Consider the following 26,507-nt stretch of genomic DNA (forward strand, 5'->3'; position numbering starts at 1 on the left):
CAGAGCTGGTTTGGAGGTCACATATTCTTTTAGTTGCTGCCTGTCTTGGAAGCTCTTTATCTCTCCTTCCATTTTGAATGAGAGCCTTGCTGGATAAAGTATTCTTGGTTGCATGTTCTTCTCATTTAGGACCCTGAATATATCCTGCCAGCCCTTTCTGGCCTGCCAGGTCTCTGTGGAGAGGTCTGCTGTTACCCTAATACTCCTCCCCATAAAAGTCAGGGATTTCTTGTCTCTTGCTGCTTTAAGGATCTTCTCTTTATCTTTGGAATTTGCAAGCTTCACAATTAAATGTCGAGGTGTTGAACGGTTTTTATTGATTTTAGGGGGGGATCTCTCTATTTCCTGGATCTGAATGCCTGTTTCCCTTCCCAGATTAGGAAAGTTTTCAGCTAGAATTTGTTCAAATACATATTCTGGCCCTCTGTCCCTTTCGGCGCCCTCGGGAACCCCAATTAAACGTAGGTTTTTCTTCCTCAGGCTGTCGTTTATTTCCCTTAATCTATCCTCATGGTCTTTTAATTGTTTGTCTCTTTTTTCCTCAGTTTCCCTCTTTGCTATCAACTTGTCTTCTAGGTCACTCACTCGTTCTTCCACCTCGTTAACCCTCGTCGAGAATGTCCTTTTCTGCTTATCCTCAACCACCAAGTTAGGAAATGCTGGGTAACAGAGGTCTACTTGTAGGAGAGAGGCAAGAGTGTGGAGAGAGTGGTCTCTGAGATGCAGTCACAAAGAGAAGACCTCAGTCTTCTGTGAGCAGTAAATATTGAGGAAAAAAGCACTTTGGCAAATGAGTCTTAAATAGAAAATTATCTTTTTTTTTTTTTTTTAAGAAAATTATCTTAAATAGAAAATGCTACTATATATTTTGGAGCCTCTGGTATACTGTGAATAAACAACAACAAAACCCAAATCCAGTTCCACTCCTAACTACATTGACTTGACTTTCTCCCTCAAACTTAAGGCCAAAAAAGAAATATGCCCATTTCCAGGCATAAATCCTATTTGCCTCAATCTGTTTTTTAAAAGATTTTATTTATTTATTTGAGAGAGAGAGAGAGTGCGCAAGCAGGGGGAGCCGTAGGCAGAGGGAGAGGAAGAAGCGGGATCCCCCGCTAAACAGAGAGCTTGACATGGGGCTCTATCCCAGGACCATGACCTGAGCCGAAGGCAGATGCCTATTAACCAACTGAGCCACCCAGTGCCCCTCTTTGCCTCAGTCTTGATTATTCTATACAGGATATCTGGCTTTTAACCAAAAATTATGAGACACATGAAGAAGCAACAGAAAAACAGCAAACTGTCAAGAGACAAAGCACTTAACAGAACCAGACTCATAAGGCCCAGGTATTGAAACTATCAGACTGACAATTTTAAATAACTATGAGTAGTAGGTTAAAGGGTCTAGTAGAATAGGTGGACAACATGTGTGAATAGAAAAGGAATTCCAGTAGTGACAATCACTATTAGAAAAAACCAAGTGGAGGGACACCTGAGTGATTCAGTGGTTGAGCATCTGCCTTAGGCTCAGGGCGTGATCCCGGACCCTGGGATTGAGTCCTGCATTAGGCTCCCCACAAGGAGCCTGCTTCTCTCTTTGCCTATGTCTTTTCCTCTTTCTCTGTGTCTCTCATGAATAAATAAATAAAATATTTAAAAATAAATAAATAAAAAAGTCTAATGCTTGTGTGATTGGAATCTCAGGAGAAAAGAGAAAGTGAGTAAGATATATTTAAAAAGCATAATTCATCACAGTAGCAGAATAAAGGAAAAAATCACATTATCAACTCCATATATAGAGAAAAATATTTGGTAAAATTCCATACCGACTCGTGATATAAAAACTCTCAGTAAACTATAGATGGGAATTTCTTTAATTTGCTAAAGGATAGACTTTTTTACAAAAAGTCTACAGCAAACTTTATTAATAGTAGTATGATGCATACTTTCTTTTAAATATGTAACAAGATAAAAATGTTGCTTAACATGACTTCTATTTGATATTAGAGGTTCTGGCCAATATAATAAGCTAAGAAAAACAATTAAAATGTATAAGACTAAGAAGAAAAGAAAAAATGTCATTTATAGAGGAGTAAAATAATTTACAGATACAAAGTTAATGACTAACTTTAGCAAAATTATTAATTACAAGGTAGCATAAAAAATCTATTATATTTACCCAGGGGCACCTGGGTGGCTCAGTCGGTTGAGCCAACTCTTGATTTCAGCTCAGATCATGATCTCAGGATTTGTGAGTTGTGAGATTGAGCCCCACGTTGGGCTCCATGCAGGTGTGGAGCCTGCTTAAGATCCTCTCCCTCTCCCTCTCCTTCTGCCTCTCTCTTGCCCCCTCTCTAATACATATATCCATCTCTCCTTTGTTATTTATTTTTTACAATATGGACTCATGGATATTGTTTAAATCTATGGGTTATAATCCATTAGTCTTACTATTTATTTTATTGCTCAAATTGTCCCTAATGTGACCATTGGGGGATCTTTCTAGTCATCTCCCGTTCCCTTCCAATCGCCCCCATGATTTTTGGAGCATTTTCTTACTTCCTAACATCATAAGATATTCCATGCACTTACTATTTTCCCTACCCTAGAATTGGGATCACTTATTTCTCCATGGAGCCCATGTTCTTTTTTCATTGGAGGATGGCATTTATAAATCAAGATTTCTACACTAAGTTTGCTTATTGCTGATAAGTATCATTACTTATAGTCCCTGTCAATTCACAGAGCTAGGAAATGTATTAACACACATGTACGTCCACATTTCTACTATTTTTCTATCAGTCATTGTGACCTCATTCTGACACCACTGATTCCAGTTCAGCACCGCAAGGTTCATTCTGGTCTTCTCTGCCACAGTGAGAAACATGGTTCTCATTTCCCACTATGTGTGTGTGTGTGTGTGTGTGTGTGTGTGTGTGTGTGTGTGTATTTAATCTTAGCATTCACTGAAGTAGTTCCAGAATTGCTCACCTTTGGCTTTGTGGTCATACAATGTATCCTCTGAGTTAGGACCGTTTGAGAGAGAAACAAGGCATTATTTTTATTCAAGGATAGTAAACATAGACTGTTTCAGGGAAACTGGGAGGTGTGGCCCCCTACATATAGTACATACTATACTAATTCATTATCATCATAGCTTCTTTTGTCCTTACCCTTTTCTAGCTTTATGAATTTTTTTTGAAGGGTGTAGAAATTGCTCTTGAAAACATAATGTGTTGAAGGCTATTAAAATGGTGAACATTTAGTGATTTATGTGCTTAATAGAAAACATTTTCTATAATCATAGTAGGCTGCTTTGGTGAAAATACTGAGTTCTATTAAAATTCCTTTGGCTGTTCCCTGTTTTGTTTGGATCACTGCTGTGAGTTAGAATTGGACTTTCTCAGGTTTCCCTTGAGAAAGTTTTATTTCATTTAGTGCCTCAGCATTGTAAGTCTTAAAAAAGAATTTTGGCTAAAGAAAATACTCATTTGAGATACTTTTCTGGTGGTTAGTAACATTTCCCTGTTCAGGTGGACACACGTTTGCAAAATGGATTTGCTCCTGGGATGAAACTGGAAGTGGCTGTGAAAACAGACCCTGAAACCTACTGGGTTGCCACCATCATCACCACCTGTGAGCAGTTGCTGCTCCTTCGCTATGATGGCTATGGCGAGGACCGGAGGGCCGACTTCTGGTGTGACATCAGGAAGGCTGACCTTTACCCCATTGGGTGGTGTGAGCAGAATAAGAAGACTCTTGAAGCCCCAGAAGGTAATAAGATAGTTGCTGTTGAGACATGATGTGTCCACAACCTTGAGGTTTTCAATTCTGCCATCGAATAGGTTTTTCTAACTTTCTGGGGTTAGCATTTTGAATGAAAATATCTATAAGGAGTAATGCACATTTCCCTCTCTTTGAAAATTATTTTTTGGGCTTCATAAAGCCTTGGGTTTTTACGATACTCTTAGGGAACATGAGTTGCTTATCATCCTGTAAAGCTGTGAGGCTCTCTGAGTTTGGCACTTGTGGGTCTGTTTGTCTTTAAGTACGCTGGGCCAGATTGCTATGCTGTTAGTTCTCTTCTGATTTGACTGTCCTCTTTTCACCTCTAGGTGATCTGAGACCTATGAACTCTTAAAATGAGTTTACTGAAGTTCCCTTCCAGGAAAGAGCCTTACTGGGAATAGAATCCAAATTAAACAGGACAGAGACAGTAGGACAGAAGGAGAGGGAAGATCACATAAAGATGGAGAAAGGGAAAGAAGGCTTCAGGTTTAAGAAAATATCAGAGTTTATTTGTTTTCTTTCAGCTCCTTATTTTGCTAGGATTTCAGATTTACAGAAAAGTTGCAAAAATAGCCTAGAAAATTCTTAGAGACTTTTTGCCAAGTTTACCTAAATGTTGTTTTACCAAATTTATAGTATCCCTCCTTCTCCCTCCTTCCCTCTTCATACACAAACACATGTGTGACTTTTTAATAAACCATTTGAGAATCCGTTGTAGGCATGATGCCTTTTACTCATACCTTAATGTACTTATCAGGACATTGGTTAACACCGGAAAATAACAAAATAAGGAAATTAACTTTGACGTAATGCTATTATTTCACCTGTATATCTTAATTTTTACCCATAGTGATTTATTTATTTATTTAAAGATTTTATTTAGTTATTCATAAGAGACACACACACAGAGAGAGAAGAGAGGCAGAGACATAGGCGGAGGGAGAAGCAGGCTCCATGCAGGAAGCCTGATGCAGGACTTGATCCTGGGACTCCAGGATCACGCCCTGGGCTGAAGGCAGGCACTAAACCGCTGAGCCGCTCAGGTATCTCCCCATAATGTTTTTATAGTAAAAGGGAATCCCAGATCATGTGTTGCATCCAGTTGTCATGTCTCATAAGATTCCTTTAATCTGGAACAGTTTCTCAGACTTTCTTTGTCTCTCATGACTTTGACATTTTTGAAAGTTATGGGCCAATTTTCCCAGTAATATTGATCATGCCTTGTTTCTTTTCCTGGATCACATTGCATTTGATTGTCATGTCTCTTTAGTGTCCTTAACCTAACTCTGTGTTTCTTGGTGTTGATGTTGAAGAGTACAAGCCAGTTATTCTCTTAGAAGGTCCCACACTTTGGGTTTGTCTGATGTTTCCTTAGACTCCAATTGTGCACTTTTGGTTGGAAAAGTGCAGAAGTGACTCAGTTCTTCTAAGGCACCAGTCATTATTAGGACCTGTAACTGGTGATATTAACTTTTATCACTTGATTAATTGGGTGTATGCCAGGTTTTTCCACCATAAGATTACTTTTATACCTTCAAATTACTAAGTATCTTATAGGAAGATACTTTGAGTTAATGTAAGTATCTCATCACTCTTCAAACTTCAACCCACTATTTTTATTTTATTTTTTTTTATAATTTTTTTAATTTTTATTTATGATAGTCACAGAGAGAGAGAGGCAGAGACATAGGCAGAGGGAGAAGCAGGCTCCATGCACCGGGAGCCCGACGTGGGACTCGATCCCAGGTCTACAGGATCGCGCCCTGGGCCAAAGGCAGGCGCCAAACCACTGCGCCACCCAGGGATCCCCGAGCACTTGATTATTTTTGTCTGAAATGGTTATTACTCTAATGATTAACAAATGGTATTTTCTGTCTACATTTCATAATAGGCTTTCTACAATAGAAAGAGCTTTCCTTTTCCCCATTTACATACATATATGTATGTGTGTTTGTCAGTGTAGACTTGTGATTCTTATTTTACTCGATAAGTTATAGTCCGTTACTGTCATTATTTATTTTGATGTTCACATTGTCCTCGAATTGGGAAGTGGGTACCCCTTTAAGCTGGCTAATATGTACTTTGTTAAGTTCCCATCATTCTTTGAGTAATTTCTTATGCTGTAGCCCAAGAAGCTTTTCCTTGAAATCAGCCATTTCTCCAAGGAATTCTGGCTTCTTTTGGTGAAAAATGGTATTTTGAAATGAAGATTTAGGTGTTAGGGTCCTTGGGAGTCTGTGGTCTTCTAGCTGCCTTTTTATTTTTTTAAGATTTATTTATTTACTTAGAGCAGGGGAGGGGATAGAGGGAGAGGGAGAGAGAATCCTAAACTGAGCATGAAGCCTGTCATGGGGCTCTATCCCAGGACCCTGAGATGAAGACCTGAGCTGAAACCAAGAGTCAGATGCTGAACTGACTGAACCACCCAGGCGCCCCTAGCTGCCATATTTTTAAGCATTTTGTGAAAAAACATTGTAAGAGGAAGCTCTAGAGACATGAAGCTCTGACTGGCCTACCATTTCATCCTAGGAGTCTAGGAAAATTCATTTCATTTAAATGATTTTCATGGAGTATAAGGTTATTATAACAAAAGAGCAAGAGGGAGAGAGAGGAGAGAAGGATGGAATAAAATCATTCCAGAGAAATGTAACCACAAAAGAGATATGAACATTATGTCACATAAAAACATTTGAAAATCAGCAAAGAGATAGGATGCCTGGGTGGCTCAGCGGTTGAGCAGCTGCCTTCCGCTCAGGGCATGATCCCAGAGTCCTGGGATCGAGTCCCATTTTGGGCTCCCTGCAGGGAGCCTGCTTCTCTCTCTGTCTATGTCTCTGCCTCTTTCTCTGTGTCTTTCATGAATAAATAAAATCTTTTAAAAAAATCAGCTAAGAGAAAGTAGTAACAATGATAGAAGCAGTGAGAAAAAGTATAAAATTCATAAAAATTCAGAAATGAAAGAGAAAAGGGATATTTGAAAAGAGAAAAAGTTGGGGATCTCTGGGTGGCTCAATGGTTTAGCGCCTGCCTTTGGCCCAAATGATCCTGGAGTCCCGGGATCGAGTCCCACATTGGGCTCCCTGCATGGAGCCTGCTTCTCCCTCTGCCTGTGTCTCTCTCTGCCTCTCTCTCTCTCTCTCTCTCTGTGTGTCTCTCATGAATAAATAAATAAAATCTTAAGAAAAAAGAAAAAGTAAAAGTTAGGCAAGAACTAGAAATAAAAAGATATTAGGAAGGAAGACTAAGTTAAACAGGAACAAATCTACCATGAATAATATCTGAAGAGAAATGGAAGATGAAAAGGAAGAAAAAATTTAAAATAAAAAGAAAGTAGGAAAGAAAAAAGACTTAGGATAAAGTCCCCAAAGAAAACCATGACAATAAAATAATAAAATACTATAAACTTTCACTCAAATAAACTTGACTGAAATAAAATAGGACTGAAACACATATGGAAAGGGCTCACTTTGTACATGGGAAAATCAAGTGAGAGCAGCTCTATCAAGGTGTGTTCTAATGACGCTTGAACTTTAAAAATATAATCCCTTGGTTATTCAGGCAAAGGGTCTAAATTTCTTGAAAAGGGAGGAAAACCAGATTATCATCAGATTGACAATAATGCTTTATGACAAAAGATAGTGGGGTAACATCGTTAAGAGACAAGGGTTTGCATCTGGCCACACTGAACTTCAGGTATAAAGGCCATAAGCAGACAGGAAGGTGTGAAGACTCAGGAATAGTGTTCCTGTGAGCCCTTCCTAACACATCCACTGGGGACTGAGCATTAAAAAACCAAGTGAATGAAGAGACATTAGTATAAGAACTGTTAATGAGACGTTATAAATATATGTGTAGCTGTAGAACTTGGAACTCAATGAAGATTACAAAGGAGACAGTATAGTATGTAATGGCTACCTCGTCTGATGGTATAGATACAGTGTAACTATAAAAATGTGAGGCAGCAAGAGGGAGGGGACATGTGCATAGTGGTAAAGCTCACTCACTGCCTTTTCAAAAAACCAGCTTTACTGCAGAGTAATTAAACTAATTACCTTTTAAATGTTAATCGAGTATAAAAGACTATTACCTGAAATGAGATTGTGAAGAAGAGGAGAAAAAGAAGTTTTGGCTAATGTTAGTATTGTTTATAGAACAATGAAATGGAAAATAGTCCAAAAATAGAACTAAAGTGTTATATAAAGGTGTTAGTATATACTGAGATAACCAGAAGAAAAAAAACACAAACTTTTCTAAACACCAAAAGATAGATTTTAAAAAGAAAAAGTATATGTTCAAATGAAATAGATCACATAGTGAGAGACTGTGCATACACACACACTAATGTATAATATTTAACAACATGACAGAATTGAGGCCATACTTCTTGATAATATCAATAAATGTTAATGGGGTTAGTCTTCTATTAAAAGTAAAAGAACAGTTCAGATTGGTTCAGAAAGCAAAACCTACTTCTGTGCTACGTTCAGGAGACCCACCTAAATGGAGAGATTCTGAAAGGGTTAAAATATAAGGATAGACAAAAATACATAAAAATCAAATCACATGGAAAAGAAAGTAGTGTCAGTCTTGGTATTTCGCAAAGGTAGAATTCAGATCAGAAAGCATTATATGAGACAAAAGGGTACTTTATGATGATGAAAGCTGCAGTGCATGGTAAAAGAAAATGGGGACCATCTATGGGGACCAACACTACAGCTAGGGAGTGTTCTCCAGGATATCTTGTTTTATGAAAAGAGAAAAATGTGTATAGAATGAAGGAGAGGGAGAGCGTATGAATGTATATATGTGAAGTTCATTTTTAAAAAATAAAAGAATAAATCTATTTTTTAAAAAAAGATTTATTTTTTAAACTTTTTATTTTACACATGAGAGACACACAGAGAGAGGCAGAGACATAGGCAGAGGGAGAAGCAGGCTTCCTGTGGGGAGCCCAATGCAGGCCTCAATCCTAGGACACTGAGATTATGCCCTGAGCTAAAGGCAGTTGCTCAACCACTGAGCCACGCAGGCGTCCCCCCAAATAAATCTATTTAAAAAGTTACCTATGGGGACACCTGAATTGGCTCAGTGGTTAAGTGTCTGCCTTCAGCTGGGGTCATGATCGCAGGGTCCTGGGATCGAGTCCCACATCAGGCTCTTTGTAGGGAGTCTGCTTCTCCCTCTGCCTATGTCTCTGCCTCTGTGTGTGTGTGTGTGTGTGTCTCATGAATAAATAAATAAAATCTTAAAAAAAATGCTATTTGAACCTTGCTCCCATTTAAAAAAAAAAAAAAGTTACCTGTGAGGAAGGAAGGGAATGGAATTGGGGGCAGGGGGAGGGAAAGAAGCTAGATTTTCTAATTGTACCTATTTTGTAGATTTGAATTTGCACTATGTAAGTGTTTTATATAACTACAAAATTAAATTTTAAAGAAATTTCTGAAAAACAAAAACAAAAGCAGCATAAGAGTATAACTGTATATAGAGATTGTGAAGTGATACTCAGAGAACTATTTCATTGACTCTCATATACAGTAATTTAAACGCACATCCCTAATAGGCATATAACATAGCAACAACAAAAGTAAGCTATTTTCAGTAATCATTGTTGATGACAAAGGTGATGTTATTTTGAAGTACTATTCGGGTATTATGGGATGAAGTCATAATGAAATGTGTAATTGAGAGCTAGGGCTTTCAGCAGGAAAAAAAGGAAATAGAACTTGTATAGGGATCCCTGGGTGGCGCAGCGGTTTGGCGCCTGCCTTTAGCCCAGGGCGCGATCCTGGAGACCTGGGATCGAATCCCACGTCGGGCTCTCGGTGCATGGAGCCTGCTTCTCCCTCTGCCTATGTCTCTGCCTCTCTCTCTGTGTGTGACTATCATAAATAAATTAAAAAAAAAAAAAAAAAAACTTGTATAAATGAAGTCAAGTAGAAACAACATCTTTGTGAATTTGTATTGGAAGTATCAGTACGAACTCCTGATGTGATTTATGTCTTAAAAAAAGAGAAAATATTTCTTAGTTCTAGATACTGAGGAGGCCTTAGAAACACAAACTTAGTATAAAGAATATTTAAAAATGAGCACTCTCAGCACCCTAATTATGATCTCTAAATGCCATTTGACTTGAATAAATTAGAGCTCCTTGGAGATGAAGCTGATTCCTGGACTGGGGCAGGAAAGGTACAAGCTGAGCCTGGGGCACCATTCATACCAAAAGTAAGAAAGATGTCAGTGACTGTTTACTAGGGTCATGTCAGAAGAGATTCCTTCTGGTTAAAGACAAGACAGTTTGAGCATCAGTAGAATAATAGCTGCGATAGGCTGAAACATGTCATATATGATCTAGTCATTAATTTCCTAGTGAGACTTGTCAACAGAACTCATTGATTTCTTTTGGAAGATGCTAGGGAAGCCACTGATGATTTTGTAGGCCAGTAAATATGGGGAAGGTAAAGAGAGTCAAACATGTATCCTGGCTTTTTTTGTACCTGAAGGTAATGAAGTAGTTGAAGAAGTGAAATTTTTCTTTAAAAGATATTTTGGTTAGTAAACAAAAAAAGGATGATAGAAAAATCACCTTATTGATTGATTGATTTTATTTATTCATGAGAGACACAGAGAGGCAGAGACATAGGCAGAGGGAGAAGCAGCCTCCCTGCGGGGAACCTGATGCGGGCTCAATCCCAGGACCCCCGGATCACGACCTGAGCCAAAGGCAGACGCTCAACCACTGAGCCACCCAAGTGCCCCTAGGAATTGGCTTCTAAATATTCTGTGGTTGGGTGAGGTGGACTGTGTGAGAGTATAGATCATCAGGGATTGGCAAAATATCTGCAAAGTGCCAAACAGTAAATATTTTAGGCTTTACAGGCCATGTGATCCCTCTTAATAGCTACCTAATGCTATCTTTGTAGTGTGAAAGCAGCCACAGACAATGAGTAAACAAATGGGCATACTGTGTTTCAATAAAACGTTATTAACTACAAAAATAGACAGTAGGCCAGAATTAGCCCACAAGTTGTAGTTTGCTAACAACTCCTGGAAAGACTGACCGTGAAATGACAGTTGTTGAAGCTAGTGTATATGGGGGTCATCATATCCCTTTTTCTACCTTTATATATGTTTGAGGATTCCCATCCTAAAAAATAAAGTAGTTAACTTTTGGATAAATTGGGCCCAACTCCCTGTTACTGTATTCTCTTTGTTTTGTGTACACTTCTTATTAAACTAATCAGGAAGTAGGTCTATCTAGAGGGGGATTTTTTTTTAATCTCTGAAAGAAGTTAATATGTTGGACTCAGATATTAAAAGTACAAATACATCTCTAAATCATTTTCACTGGTGGTTTAACTTCTCTGTATTAGGTTGAGTTTCGTTTCTCTGTGTTCTGTAGCTGACATTATGAGTAATCACTTATTTTTCTCATCTAGGCATCAGAGATAAAGTGTCTGATTGGAACAAGTTTCTACGGCAGACCCTTATGGGAGCATGTAGCCCTCCTGTTCCGCTGCTAGAAGGCGTGAGTATTACTGCTTGCAGAATCAGGTGGAAAACCCTTTTCATCTTCGGTGGTATTTCCTGTCTAAGAAATCTTAAAATTGGTTGTTCATTTATCACTCTACAGCAAATAAGCATTGTTACTACAGACATAGACAATGGGTACCGGCAGGTTTAAACTTCTCCTCAGAGGTTGCCAACTGGTGCCTTTCTTAGTACCTAAAATGTTCTGAATTAGTTGCTAACACATAAAAATCTAGTTTTCCAGATTCTTTTGTGAAGTTGGAAGATAATGGCCTTTTTTGGGCTCTAGAGCTGAGCAGGTGTTGATTCTACTTCAGGAATTTTAACTCCCACCCCAGGTGACTTGAGACCCCCGTTTCTGTAGCTCGGAAGACATTGGACCTATTGAATTCTTAACCGCTATGTGCATTCAGCAGTCCTTTTAAATTAGTGGAGCTTTTTAGCTTGTTAGTGAATATAATATAGATTTCTTGTTTTTGTGAAATCAGTTTATTGGTTTTGACATTTCTAAGTTATATTTTGTCACTTTCTGTCATACCAGTTATATTCTTTGTGGCATATGTGGAATGCAATGTATGAACGTTCCAATTTCTCTACATTTTTGCCAACACTTGTTACTCTCTTTTGGTTATAGCTATGCTAGTGAATATGAAGCAGTTTCTCCTTTTGATTTGCATTTTCCTAATGCCTAATGATGTTGAGCATCTTTTTCTGTACTGTTTGCTATTTGTGAATCTTCTTTGGGGAAATGTCTCTGCCCATTTTTAAAATGGATTGTCTTTTTATTATAGAATTGTAAGAGTTCTTATATTCTGATAACAAGTCCAGGTCAGATACATGATTTCCAAATACATTGTGGATTGTCTTTTCACTTTCTTAATGATACTGTATGCAGCACAAAAGCTTATTTTGATGTAGTTTAGCTTATCTATTTTGTTGTTATTTGCACTTTTGGTGTTATGTAAGAAGGCTTTGTTTAATGCAAGGTCACAAAGATTTAGTCTTTTTTTTTTCTTCTATAAGTTTTATGGTTTTGACTCTTACATCTCATTCTGTGATTCATTCACATTCACCTTTAAAACTTGATTGGTAAATACTCAATTTCCAGTTGATCTTTTTATTTTATCCTCTGACTCATTTCATTATGTTTAGCCAGTGTCTGGCACACACTAAACAAACCATAAAATTTTAATGAATGAATGAAATCATGAACAAATGAATTACTAGATATCCAGCTCTACATTGACCTTGATTCTCCCATCCTGATTTTTAGCTGTGAACGTGTTCCTTCATTTGTTCATATGTTCTTTTGCATTTATATAAATCTGTAAGTGTTGCAGACCAATTCTTATTAGGAAAAAAATGGGAGTTTGACTAATAAATAGTTAAGTGATGATATTGGAATCAGCATTCCCTTTTATTCTTTATTGTAGCTTTTAATATGTATCTAGAGTGATAGCTAAACTTTTCCGTTCCATCAGCATAATCAAAACAACTGTGTTTGTAGGAACATTATTGTGAAATGAATAAAAAATCAGAAACAACTGAAATGCCATCAGTAGATAAGTGGATAAATTACTACCCATTTAGAACACAGAATATCAATAAAAACAGTATAAAAGAATAAAGATTTATATGTGCTATAATAGAAAGATAGCTGTGATGTATTAAGTGATAAACACAAATTGAAAAAGAGTATACAATGCTCCCGTTTTTCAAAAAATGTGAGACAGATATAGGTAGATGTGTTGACTTGTGTGTAGGAAATCTGGTCTAGAGTGGGTGTGAAAGTATTTTTTGTGGTTCTTTCTTAGAGGTGATTTTGACTTTTGTTGTTATTTTTCATTTAATGGTGATCATATTTGCTTTCATAATCAGACTAAGTAATGATAATTTAAAAGTTTTTACTAGATTAAACTATACAGCATAATTTTAGAGACAGAGGTCTGTTAGAATAGTTTCATTGCATTATAAGTAGAATTTTCTTTAAGATAAACATTTTCATATCATCTAGAAATAATATTATGGAGACTTGTATGAGATTAGGCCTTTCAGTGTCATGGCTTTGAGTGGGTAGAAATATAAAGGCTCATTTGAGATCCTTTATAACTTGACTTTTTAAAATGCCATCTGAACTTCTTGTAATCATTTCACCTCTTGTACCCACAGCTCCGCAATGGGAGGAATCCTTTAGATCTCATTGCTCCAGGCTCCAGGCTAGAATGTCAAGCTTTCCGTGACTCGTTAAGCACTTGGATTGTTACTGTAGTAGAAAACATTGGGGGAAGGCTGAAGCTGCGTTATGAAGGACTTGCAAGTTCTGACAGTTTTGAGCTTTGGTTGTATTACTTGGATCCGTTTCTTCATCACGTTGGTTGGGCTGCTCAGCATGGATATGAACTGCAGCCCCCATTAGGTGAAGAGTAATATAACATTTTTCTTTTAACTGTTACATTATTGTTATATTATGCTTTTATTAATGTTGATGAGACTGAAAAATGTATTATTCTGCATATTACAAAAGCATAATAGAGATGTTTCTTTTGGTTTGCTAATTTAGCAATTTGCCACACATATTGATGTACCTTATGGACTCCTGCCTCAACTCATACTGAATCCTTACCAAAGTTGAAGAAAAATTCTCTAGGTAGTATTTAGATAGGTGTAGGAATAGGATAGGTCTTAGTTCAAAGTGAACTGTTGATTGGAAGAAATAACAATGATCTCAAAACTGGAGTTACTGTTTAAAGCAATTTGCACTTATGTGCCTTTGTTTGGGTGTTATATGATTTTGTGGCCTACAGCAGTCCTTATGATCTTGCTACAGGTTTAAAAAAATTTTTTTTTAGAAAGATTTTATTTATCTGCAAGAGAGAGCACGAGCAGGGGGAGCTGCAAAGGGAGAGGGTTAGAAGCAGACTTCCCAGTGAGCAGGAAGCCCCATGTGGGGCTCAGTCCCAGGACTCTGAGATCATGACCTGAGCCAGAGGCAGACCCTTTACCGACTGAGCCACCCAGACGCCCCATTGCTGCGGGTTTTTTCACCAGGCCTAATACCCAGGCTCTGAACAGAGGGGCAAACTACTGAAGTTAAGGTACAGGCTCTGTGAATGAAGATGGTGTAAGTGGGCTGGAGCCCTTTCTTTTCTCCATGGAAAGTGACTTTTTTGTTTGTGTTGGATGTATTCAGAACAGTTATAAAGTGTGTAAATTTTCCTCATTTAAAATATCCTGTCTTAAAAGTAAATAAATAAATAAATAAATTAATTAATTAATTAAAATAAAATAAAATATCCTGTCTTGTTTTACAAAAGCCATCCGGCATCTGAAAACTGAAGCTGAGTGGCAAGAGATCTTGGCCAAAGTGAAAGAGGAGGAGGAAGAGCCATTGCCATCCTACTTATTTAAGGTAAAAACCAAATGTGATGGATCGGTTCTTCCCTTCTCACAGCAGAGTAAGGCAGCTGGGGGTGGCAGGGTGCACAGTAATCCCCAGGGTCAGTGAGAGTGCTGGGATGTCTGAAGGAGGAAAGAGGTTGGAAGGCTGGAGTGATGAGTGTCCTGTTTTTCTTCTAAAAAGTAGCCTAGGTCTTCTCCCAACATTTTCTTACAGCATTTGAGTCTTTTCTTTTCCACTCTTAACTCCATAGCCCTAACTCGTTATAAAATAAACTTGTTTTTCCTCCAGATGGCTTTTGTGTGCCAAATATAGAGAGTAGGAGTACTTCCTATGTTTTTGTTTCTGAATAATTTTTTCCAGGAAAGAAAATATAGGATTAAATTATTTATCAGAAACTGGACAGTTCTATTTTAATTAATTAAGAGTAGTATTCAGCTATATATGAGTATAAAATTAATGTGAAAATACTATCTTTTTATTCCCTCTTGGTGTTTGCATTTCAGGACAAACAAGTGATTAGCACTCACTCATTCTTTGTAAATATGAAGTTAGAAGCTGTGGACCCCTGGTCTCCTTTTGGGATCTCTCCTGCTACAGTTGTTAAGGTAACATGGGGGCAGCTCTTCTGCTAAGAATTCCTGTCAGGGTGACTGGTTTAGAAAAGTGGTTTGAGTTTTTTGGTCTTCAGGCTCTGCTAATGCAAGCCATGTTTCTCCTAAGCTGTGAGGCTAGAATGACTTCTGTGCACATTTTGTATTTATACTGTCCAGTTTTCTGTGGCCCATTCGCCTGGTCACCCCAGCCAACCAAAGCTTGGATGCCAGAGGTGTGGGGCCTGGTCTTTGGGGCAGGTCTCACTGTATACAGCTAGAGAGAGGATATACCCAGCAGGCAGGCTGCAGTGTCTGAGAAATATGGGCGCAGGTGACAGTGTCTATAAGGTTCAGGGCTCAGTGGGTGAGGGGATGTGTTGGGGTGGGAGGCAGATGGTCTGTATCATGAGATCTGTCTAGGATTTCTCCAGCATGGAGTCCACACTCAGACTCCAGTCTTTTGGAAGGCTGACAAAAGTAAGGCTCATTCTGAGAGTAACCACAGGAGCTGGGCAGGTTGTCAGGCCTTAGGGACTCTGTTACTGGTACTGAGGCACAAGAGAAGAGATCAGTTAGGACTAGAGCAGAGGCCCACTTACCGAGTAGAGCCAGAAGACAAGTGTGGCTAGGGGAGTGGTCACTTGGATCCTGAATTTTCTGACCTGTTGAGATTTAAATTTGTTTTGCCTTAGGAGAAGATTATTCTAAGGGAGGAATTCTGAACCTGCAGTGGGGTCAGAAGGCCCTTTCTGGAGTCTGAAGGGCCATGGGGAGGGAAAGAGCCAGAGCAGGTTAATAAAACCTTATTGGTATTTGAAACTAGGCTAGGATCCAAAAATCTAATATGCAAATGTGGTGAACTCCTCACTCAGCCTAAACTAAATTTTATTTGGAGCCCAAATACTTATATTTGAACGTACGTTCCGCTTCTTTCTTGCTGAGTAAAATGGGGCAATTTGTTTATCCTCTTTTTAAATCAGTTTCCTTATCTGCAAAGTGGAGTTGAGAATGGTACCTACCTTACTGCATTGCATTTTCAAGTTAATGCTTGAAAAGCATTTAAAGCAATGCCTGATGCATAGGTAACATTTATTGAGTACTACTGTTATTTTTTTTATTTTTATTTTTTTTAAAGATTTTATTTATTCATAGACACAGAGAGAGAGAGAGAGAGAGAGAGAGGGGCAGAGACACAGGCAGAGGGAGAGGGAGAAGCAGGGTCCATGTAGGGAGCCTGACATGGGACTCGATCCCGGGCCTCCAGGATCACACCCAGGCTGCAGGCGGCGCCAAACCTCTGCGCCACTGGGGCTGCCCAGTACTTAGTGTTATTATTCATACTCACTGTAGCTATGAAGTTTTGTAACATGTTTGTCTATGTCAGGGAAATGACAGACACATAAGTGTGTGTATACATGCATGTAAAACCATTTGTCTCTGTTGTCCAATTGTATGTGCAGGTTTTTGATGAGAAGTACTTTCTGGTAGAAATGGATGATTTGCGACCAGAGAATCATGCACGACGATGTTTTGTGTGTCATGCCGACAGTCCTGGTATTTTCCCTGTGCAGTGGAGTCTAAAGAATGGTTTACACATCAGCCCCCCTCCTGGTAGGTAGTTGTTCTGTTCTGAATTGTTCCTCAGGGTCTTCTTTTTAAGAAATGGGATTTATCGGGGCACCTGGGTGGCTCAGTTGATTAAGCGTCCAACTCTTAGTTTTGGCTCAGGTTGTGATCTCAGGATTGTGAGATCGATCCCCACATCAGGCTCTGTGTTCAGTGTAGAGTCTGCTTGACGTTCTCTCTCTCTCTGCCCCTCCTGCTTGTGTTCACTCACTCTCTATCTAAAATAAATAAATCTTAAAAAGAAAGAAAGAAAGGAAAGAAAGAAAAAGAAAAAAGAAGAGGATTTATCAGATGGCATCACCTGGATCTTTTGTCTGTCTCTCCTTGTGCCCCAGCCTGTCCTTAACATTTTTGGGTCCCAAGACAAGTATAAATGAAGGCCTTGATTCCATTGTTTACATATTTGCAAATTACAAATTAAGCTAAAAAACTATTAAAGATTAAGTATGTTCTGTCCTCTTACCTTGACAAATATATCTTCATAACAGCCTGAGCTTTCATGCAGGTTCCTAGTTTGCTCTCTCCTGTGTCTGTCGTGAGGGTACAGAGAAGTGAAGGTAAAGTACACAGGGAATGTCAGGAGCTGGCTTATGGGAAAAGACCTCCGTACCAGAGCTGGGTGGTAGGAGGCAGATGACTGATTTTTAGGTTTCTGAGCATCCCCTTGGAGTGAGGCTTGTCAGACTTGGGAAGAAGGTTTATGATTAAGAGCAGGACTCAGAGAAGCTTTAGGTAGGAAAGCAACAACTCATTTTCCTGGTGTTTGAGACTTTGCAAAATATAACCTTTTTTTTCTCTTTTTTTTTTTTTTTTTAAGATTTATTGAGAGAGAGTGTATGAGCAGGGGCTGAGGGTGGGGGGACGGGGCAGAGGGAGAGAAAGAATCTCTAGTTGGCTCCATGCTCAGTGCGAAGCCCAACCTGGGGTTTGATCTCATGACTCTGAGATCATAACCTGAGCCGAAATCAAGAGTCAGATGCTTAACTGACTGAGCCACCCAGGTGCTCCTGCAAAATATAATCTTTGGTCCTTAAATATGACATTAATTGAGCTTGACTGAAATTTTTAATAAATTTTAATATTTTTAAATTTAGACTGTCTAGACATGTCAAATGTTTTATATCAGCAATCAGATTATTTGATTGGCAGTCTATATCTTTTATTTTGGCTTTTGGTGAACACAGCTTCACTTTCTAAATGGTGAATGCTGGAACACTGGGCTAGAAGTACTCTGCTGTTTAACAAGAGTCAAAAACTCAGAACCTTTTGCTGTTTATTCAGCCTTCATTCATCCAACAAACATCTACGGAATGTTTGCTATGAGCTAGACATTGGGCTTGTTTGTCACCGGGGGAAAAGTGAGTAGCACAGTCTTTCAAGGAACAAGTAGGGGAAAACAGTAATGGAGCCTCCCAGGTTCTCCATCAGTGAACAGAGTAAGCACACCTGCCTGGTGGTGGCGGGGTGGGGAGGGTGCACACCTACAGGAGGAAGTTCTTGCTTTGCTAGAAGGCTCTGGACATTCCAAATGCTTATCTTGCCTGCTCCCTTTCCGTGAAAAGGAAAAACAATTTATTAAAGATATTGGAGTTTTCTGCATTGTTATAGACAATACATCTGTCTCAGTAAAGAGGAGGAGAGTAGTGGACTATGTAACTGAAAATGGCAGCTAATTTACTGTGAGGTAGAGAGGTGGAGGTGGCTGGGGAGCATGGTGCCAGTCTGAGCTGGGGAGAGGAGGGACTGCAGGGGCGGTTTGGCTGTTGGGTGGTATAGTGTGGTAGCCTGCTGTGTGTCTGTGAGGTGCTTAGTTCAATGCAGGGGAGAGCTGCTCAGAAACGGTGGGGCAGTGGGGCCTCCAGGCAGACAGTGGAGCCAGGGCGTCAGGTCTCAGAGGCCTCTACCAGGGACTATGGTGGACTTAAGCAGGCAGTTAAGCCCAACTCTGTTTTCTGAGATGAATTCATGATTGAGGTTTTAAGAGTATTGTGATCCTGTAGAACATGAATCTGAAAACAGCACTGAGAGCATTGTGTCAGGTGTGGCTAAGATGTGTAAGGGCATAGCTTCATGAGAGGAAAAAGATTATTTGCTGTCTCTTCCTTTAGAGCCTAACTTGGAATAGAATGGATAGTAAGACTGGATTTATTACTACAAATCAAATCTAGTCATAAGTGTCTTAAATTCTTTCGGTAAACTGCCAGCAGCGAATCCTATAAAATACTGTTGAAAATAAATGTGTAATTTGAAACTTGAAAGTTTAAAAATTTTATTCAAAGAATTTTAGTATATTGCTATGATTTGAGCAGAGTTGCTCTGTTTTATAACATGAAAAATGCTTTTGTTTTATAGGTTGTTTTTCCTCCTCCCTAAAATCAACAAAGTCCTCAAATTAGCAAATGAGAAGTTGTGGGTGGACACCTTGCAGAATGGAAAAGCTGGGCAGGCATGTGTGGTGTGAATTATTGTTCTTATGTCCTTACCTAGGCTACCCGGGCCAGGACTTTGATTGGGCCGACTACCTCAAACAGTGTGGTGCTGAAGCTGCTCCCCAGAGGTGCTTCCCTCCGGTGAGAACCCCTGGTCCCCTCATCACCATGCTCTGGGGCTACCAGGGACTGCTATGCCTCCTATCCTCATATGGTTATTACTCAGCCCTCTCACTCAAACCAAATAAGCATCTTGTTGGATATAATAAAATGGTCCAAGGAAAAAATTCATTTACTATGGAAGTTAATTTGTTAATTTAATTGGTTTTTAAAGTTTTATCAATTTTTTTACTTAGTTGAAATCATGTTAATTTTTTGTTTGCATTATTATATTTGGTTGTTTAAAAATATGAAAAAATGCTTAAATACTAGGTGGAAAAAATCATTAAACTTAATTAAAAATACTTCTGTGAAAATATTATATGCATTTGGTTTACAATGCCAAATAGCAGTAGAAAGCTTAAAACATAAAACAACAATTCCCTGCCCTATCCCTTTCGGTGGTCTCCCTTTCCAGGAGTACTCAATCCTCTTGTTCTCACTGTTGTTTTGATATTGTTTATACTTAAATCATTTTCAAAATAGTATGCTGCGATCTTTTGAGTCATTAATTTTAGAGATGTCTATTGGTTGTATGTTATGGTAAATGAGCACTTAGCTATTTTACATACCTTTCTCTGTCTAACCCACCTCTTCTTTCTATAAGAGGCCTATTGCAATTTTGGGTTAAAATGAATTGAATATTCACACTATGATATGCATTCAGATACTATTCACAGCTGAACACTGCATTATTTTATGATTTTTTTTATTTGTCCTCAAGTTAATAATAATTACCATGTTTTTCATGACTTCATTTTCTTTTTCTTTTTTTTTAAGATTTATTTATTTGAGAGAGAGAGAACGCGAATAGGGGAAGGGCACAGGAAGGAAAAAGTGAGGATCCTCAAGCAGATTCCCCATTGAGCATGGAGCCCGATGTGGGGCTCCATCTCATGACCTCGAGATCATGACCTGAGCCAAAATCAAGAGTCAGGCGCTCAACCGACTGAGCCACACAGGCATCCCTTCATAGCTTAATTTTCTTGTTTCTATTGCTAGTTCTTCCCATATCTTCCAGTAGCTTCTATCTGTTTCCGCAAAGGCAATCACATCAGGAAATCTATGATTCCCATCCCCCCCCACATACCTTTATGAAACTTAGAGTTTATTTGAGGGGTGGGGAGACACTAATAATATATGCTGCAGAAGTTCCCTTTCCTGACTCAGTGTATTACTGGGTTAATTGAAAGTCATCATCTAAATCAGGGAATCCTCTTTTGATGAACCAGTCTATTTTAACTTAAGATGTGTTAATATGTATTCATTTGCTAATCCTTTGGTAAGGCTTTTCCTTTGTATGTGGATTGTTAACTGGTGTTCTCTTGAGTGTTAACATAGAGTTAACACATAGTCTTGTATGCCTGTATACATAACATGCACTTTATCTTTCAGTCCTTCTTTAGAGTTTTTAATACCACATTTTTTAATTTTCCAGAACTGTTTCTGTTCTCTGAGTATTTACTTTAAATAACATACTACTCTTGTTTTGAAGATGTGATAGTGTTTCTTTAACTCAGGGGATGTTAATTACCCATGCCTTCTGGGAAATTTTCTTCTTGCATAAAGTCTTCTCCACTCTGTTTGTTTTGTCTACTTTGGTCCCTAGCTTTCATGTTTTTAGATGTCTAGTGATGCTCGGTGGTTTGCTCATATTTAAGAATGGAGAGACTAAAAGATGAAGCCGATTGGAAGCTCTGAGGCTGGGGGGGCGGGGGGCTTGTGCATCTTGAATTTCTTTTTAGGGTGGAATGTGTCTGGCAATCCATATGTTCCCATGTTTCTTCCTGGGCTTGTCATATGACCACATATTTCCAGTCTGCTTGGAGGGTAGAGGCAAGGACTGGACAGACCTCTCAGCATTCCAGGTGCATGCTGTTTGGGGCATTGTGTGTATGCCCTCAGCAGTTCCTGTGTCGTCCTGCCCAGGGATCTTCTTCTGTCTTACCTTTCTGGAGGATAAATCTTTTGTAGGAAAGGGATGGGATAGTTGCCCTGGGGTGTGGAGTAGAGGAGCCAGTGGTATGACCTAAATGCTTCTTAAATGTTTTCAACAAATCTTTTCGTTCTTTTTTTATGTTAAAAAAAAACAAAGCACTCAGTTTTAGGGTGCTATCAGAAAGAAGAGAGAATAATCAAATATAGTTCAATTCTCCATTTTGACTCAGAAGTTGCAAATTTTTCAATGTGTATTTTCTCTTGTTCATAAGCATTATTTATCCTGACTGCCTTTTTTATACATAGAACGAGGAACCAGACAGCTAATTGTGTGATGGAGCCCTTTATGGGAAGAGAACAAACCAACAGTGGGTGAGAGCCAGTTGGTTCAGGGCACAGAACCTTAGGTACTTTATTTTATGAAAACTCAAAGTAACCTAGTAAAGTCAGTGTTCTCAAGGTCATCTGCAGATGAAGTAAACTAAGGCAAAAGAGGTTATACAACTTGAGCAGGGTCACACAGGTAGCATAATGCAAGTGTACCTGACCTCATAAACTGCTTATAATACCAAGAGAGACAGACATTTGACTTTGCTTCATTAAGAAAGAAAACAAAGCAAAATAAATTTGTAGCTTTAAAGTGTTACTCTAGGGTTAAATATTACTTAGAATAGGTCTTTCAGATGAGCACATGAGTTAATACTGAGTATGAGTTTGGATTTGATTCATTTTCCAGTCCATTTCTGAGCATGAATTTAAAGAGAATATGAAGCTTGAAGCAGTGAACCCTCTTCTCCCTGAAGAAGTGTGTGTTGCCACTATTACTGCAGTGAGAGGCTCCTACCTGTGGCTCCAGCTGGAGGGTAAGTGCTGTACCCCTAAGAAGCCTTCCTGTGGCCGCTGCTCTATCCTGTCTGCTTATCCCTATGATGTGGCTTGTTAGACTTCATCAAATAGCTAAATAGGGGTCTTGCTAAGACACTTGTAATTTGTAATGCAAGATTCTTAGCTAAAAATTTATCTTCCTGTCCTTGACTTTCAAATTTTAGGAAATGAATGTAAATAAAAAGCCTTTACTGCAGTCTCCTGTTTTCTGAAGGGCAAGTATAAGTCAAATGGCATATATTTTAATGTGACCAGAATGTATGAGCAAGAACATTAACACATGGTTCATTTAAGAGAGAATATTTTGTTTGCCCCCCCCCCCAACCAATAGAACCAAAATGTATGTAAAATAGAAAAGATGTAATAAAAATAATGTTCAATGATTGGACAGATTTATGGATAGAAAGCATTTTGTGAGCACTCAGCACTGCAGTTACTGAATACGGCCTGGGTTTCTTTTTTATTTGGCTACCAAACAGACTAGGTACCTACTCTTTCCAGTTTGTAGAATTGGCATTTAATTCAGATGTCAAGGACCATATTTTACACAATCCCTGCTGAGCAACATCACATCCTGAGTTAAATTCACTGGTCTACCTTCTGGCTTGTTCCCAAATACCAGAACTAATATCTCATTGAGAAGAACTGTCACTGTTGCCTTTTGTTTTCTAGTTAGTTCATGAAATTGACTATATTTGTCAGCCATCTAAATAATACTACTGGAAGTTCCAGTTGTTTATTTGCAGTTCTGTAACTAGGGATCACCCTGTATACCTACTACCCATTTTCTTTTTTTTTTTTTTTAAGATTTTATTTATTTATTTGAGAGAGAAAGAGCATGATGAAGGAAGAAGGGTAGAGGGAAGGGGGGAGGTAGAGAGACAATCTCTTAAGCAGATTCCCCGCTGAGCCTGGAGCCTGACCCCACAACTCTGAGATCATGACCTGAGCTAAAACCAAGAGTCAAATACTTACCTGACTGAGCCACCCAGGTGCCCCCATTTTCGTTTATGTACAGGTATGCATAGGGAATAGTTTACTTTTATTTCCTTGATGTTTTCCATATATGAAAAAATATGACTTACATGTGAAAGGAACTTGCTCAAGAGATTTTGTGTCTGCATTATAGAATACTGTCTCAGAAGGAGTCTGTGAAGAAGGCTGTTTAACTGTCTAAAACTTTTTTTAAATCTAAACAGGTTCAAAGAAGCCCATACCTGAATGTATTGTGAGTGTGGAATCCATGGATATATTTCCTTTGGGCTGGTGTGAAACCAATGGCCATCCCCTCAGTGCCCCTCGCCGAGCACGAGGTAGCTGTCTGTTTCTGGGCCAAGGGGCTGATCCTTAAATAATCTGTTGAGTGGTTACTACCAATTAGGATGAATCTGGACATTTCAGAGAAAAACAAAGTGGTGTTCTGATTGTTCCTACATAGCAAATCACTTACTGCCTCAAGTGTGGCTTATATTAATAATTTCTGTGGGTCAGGAATCTGGGTGCTCTAGATCTGAGCCCTCAGGAGCCTGCAGGCAAGGTGTCAGCCAGACTTAGCCATCTTAAGGCCCGAGATGGGAGATCTGCCACCATGTGTACTCATGATGGTTTACAAGATTCATTCCCTTGTGGCTTTTGGTCGGGGGGCCTCAGTTTCTTGCTGGCTGTTGGTGGGAGGCTTCCCTCAGTTTCTTGCCATGTGGGCCTCTTTATAGGGAGCCCCCAACATGGCAGTTGGCTTCCATCAGAGTCAGCCAGGAAGAGATTAGGAGAGGTTGAAGAAGGTGGAAGCCAGAGGGTTGTTGTAACCTAACCTTAGAAGTGTCATCCCACTCTACTCTCCCTTTTTAAAACAGCTTTACTGAAATATCATATAACATAAAATTTGATCTTATAATTCAGTTGTTTTTAGTATGTTCTAGGAGTTGTGCAAATATCACCAAACTGCATTTGAAAACATTTGCATTGTCTCAAAAAGAAACCCTGTACCCCTTGGCAGTCGCCTCTTCACCTTCTCCAGCCCCAGACAACTACTTCTCTACTTTTTTCCTACTATGTAGATTTGCCTGTTCTTGACATCTCCTATGGAATCATGCAATATGTGGTCTTTTGTGACTGTAATGTTTTCACAGTTCATCCATGTGCTGGTGTATATCAGTACTTTGTTCCTGTAATTTTTAGTGCTATCACATTGTAGTGATAGGCCATATTTTCCTTATCCGCATATCAGTTGATGAACATTTGGGTTGTTTCCGTTCCTTAATGCTTATATATTATTCCGTTATGAATAATGCTGCTGTGAACATTGTCTGCAGGTTTTTATGTGGACTTATGTTTTCATTCCTCGAGTATAACTCTATGTTGAATACATTGAGGAACTGTTAAACCATTTTCCACAGTAGTTGCACCATCTTACATTCCCACCAGCAGTGTATGAGGATTCCATTTTCTTTACATTCTCCCCAACACTTGTTTTTTTGTTGGTTTGTTTGTTTTTTTGGGTTTGTTGTTTGTTGGGAGGTTTTTTGTTTGTTTCTTTTTTATAATAACCATACTGGTGGGTATAGGGTGGTCTCTTACTATGATCCTGATTTGCATTTTCCTAATCATTAGCTATGTTGAGCACCTTTTCATATGCCTAGTGGATGTTGGTATATTTTCTTTAGAGAAATGTTTATTCAAGTGTTTTGCACATTTCTTTAATTGAGTACTTTTTAATTTTATTGTTGAATTGAAGGATTTTGTTATATATTCTAGATATTAATCCCTTCCTTATCAGATATATGATTTCCAAATATTTCCTCCCATTCTTTGGGTTGCCTTTTCTCTTTCTTGATAGTGTCCTTTGATGCAGAGAAGTTTTATTTTTTTTTATTTTATTTTATTTTATTTTTTATTTTTTTTAATTTTTATTTATTTATGATAGTCACACAGAGAGAGAGAGAGAGAGAGAGAGGCAGAGACACAGGCAGAGGGAGAAGCAGGCTCCATGCACCGGGAGCCTGACGTGGGATTCGATCCCGGGTCTCCAGGATCGTGCCCCAGGCCAAAGGCAGGCGCTAAACCGCTGCGCCACCCAGGGATCCCCAGAGAAGTTTTAAATCTTGATGTAGTCCAATTTATTTTTTCTTTTGTTGCCTTTGCTTTTGGTGTCCTAACTAAGAAATGGTTGTTAAATCTGATGTCATGAAGATTTTTCCTTATATTGTCTTCTAAGAGTTTTATAGTTTTAACCTTTATGTTTAGGTCTCTTTCTTTTTAAAGATTTTATTTATTTGAAAGAGCAAGAATGAGAAGAGAGCATGAGGGAGAGAGGCAAGGGGGAGGAGCAGAGGGAGAGGGAGAAGTAGGCTCCCCACTGAGCAGGGAGCCTACTATGGGTCTCAGTCCCAGGACTCTGGGATCATGACCTGAGCTGAAGGCAAACACTTAACTGACTGGGCCACCCAGGTACCCCTTTAGATCTTCTTTTTTAAAACTCTTTTTTTTTTTTTCCTTAGAAAGAGTAGGGGAGGGGCAAAGGAGAGGGATAGAAAGAATCTTAAGCAAGCTTCTCACCTAGCACAAAGCTCAACATAGGGCTTTATCTCATGACCCTGAGATCATGACCTGAGCCAAAAGTAAGAGTTAGATGCTTAACCTACTGAGCCACCCAGGCACCTCTATATTTAGGCCTTTGATCTATTTGGAGTTAATTTTTGTATGTGGTATAAGGTAAGAGTCCAACTTAATTTAATGTGAGTAGTCTGTTTTCCCCAGTACTATTTGTTGAAAAGGCTGTACCTGCCCCATTGAATGGTCCTAGCATCCTTGCCAGAATCAGTTTTTCTTTTGAATATCTTTTCCTGCTTAGAAAATATTCATAGGAATTGACAGAGATAAGAGCCTTGAAATTATTTTTGATCATTGTGTAAAGACTCCTCCTACCCAGAAAATGTCCCTCAGTCTAGATATTCAGACATATCAGCACTTAATTCCTAATACTTACTAGTTAAATATATACATGCCTAGGTTTTAAATATGCTAATATTATCTTAGTACCTATATAGCTTTTCTTTTATTTTTCTTAACATTTGTAGTTTTATTTTCTTCTTTCAGTACACAAACAGAGGAAAATTGCAGTGGTTCAACCAGAAAAACAGTAAGTAATATACTAGTATGTTT

The 26,507-nt window shown here is 38.7% G+C and overlaps 1 protein-coding gene and 1 long non-coding RNA gene across 18 annotated transcripts in view; one reads left to right on the plus strand and one right to left on the minus strand.

The window, feature by feature from the left end:
• The window catches only part of SFMBT1 (Scm like with four mbt domains 1), a 130,403-nt gene that overhangs the window by 83,650 nt on the left and 20,246 nt on the right, over positions 1–26,507 (plus strand). For 13 of the 15 annotated variants that reach the window (XR_013357857.1, XM_077858556.1, XM_077858558.1 and 10 more), the window contains 10 exons: positions 3,534–3,774; positions 11,226–11,314; positions 13,486–13,732; positions 14,631–14,725; positions 15,220–15,321; positions 16,770–16,920; positions 19,423–19,505; positions 22,198–22,324; positions 23,546–23,659; positions 26,442–26,484. Coding sequence is in view for 14 of the 15 variants with exons in the window: in XM_077858556.1 (XP_077714682.1) it covers positions 3,534–3,774; positions 11,226–11,314; positions 13,486–13,732; positions 14,631–14,725; positions 15,220–15,321; positions 16,770–16,920; positions 19,423–19,505; positions 22,198–22,324; positions 23,546–23,659; positions 26,442–26,484 (1,292 nt within the window). In the remaining variant the exon portion in view is untranslated. Of the gene's footprint in view, positions 1–2,822; positions 2,877–3,533; positions 3,775–11,225; positions 11,315–13,485; positions 13,733–14,630; positions 14,726–15,219; positions 15,322–16,769; positions 16,921–19,422; positions 19,506–22,197; positions 22,325–23,545; positions 23,660–26,441; positions 26,485–26,507 lie in introns of those variants that run through there. The other 2 variants (XM_077858565.1, XM_077858568.1) reach the window with 2 other exon arrangements.
• The window catches only part of LOC144289920 (uncharacterized), a 41,086-nt gene that overhangs the window by 9,813 nt on the left and 4,766 nt on the right, over positions 1–26,507 (minus strand). Inside the window, exon 1 of one of the 3 annotated variants that reach the window (XR_013357859.1) lies at positions 2,593–2,802. The exons of 1 other annotated variant lie outside the window; for it this stretch is intronic. This is a non-coding gene — a long non-coding RNA (uncharacterized LOC144289920). Of the gene's footprint in view, positions 1–2,592; positions 2,803–26,507 lie in introns of those variants that run through there. One more of the 3 variants, XR_013357858.1, reaches the window with a different exon arrangement.

The sequence above is a fragment of the Canis aureus genome, chromosome 19, assembly GCF_053574225.1.
Source record: "Canis aureus isolate CA01 chromosome 19, VMU_Caureus_v.1.0, whole genome shotgun sequence".
Lineage (NCBI taxonomy): Eukaryota > Metazoa > Chordata > Mammalia > Carnivora > Canidae > Canis > Canis aureus.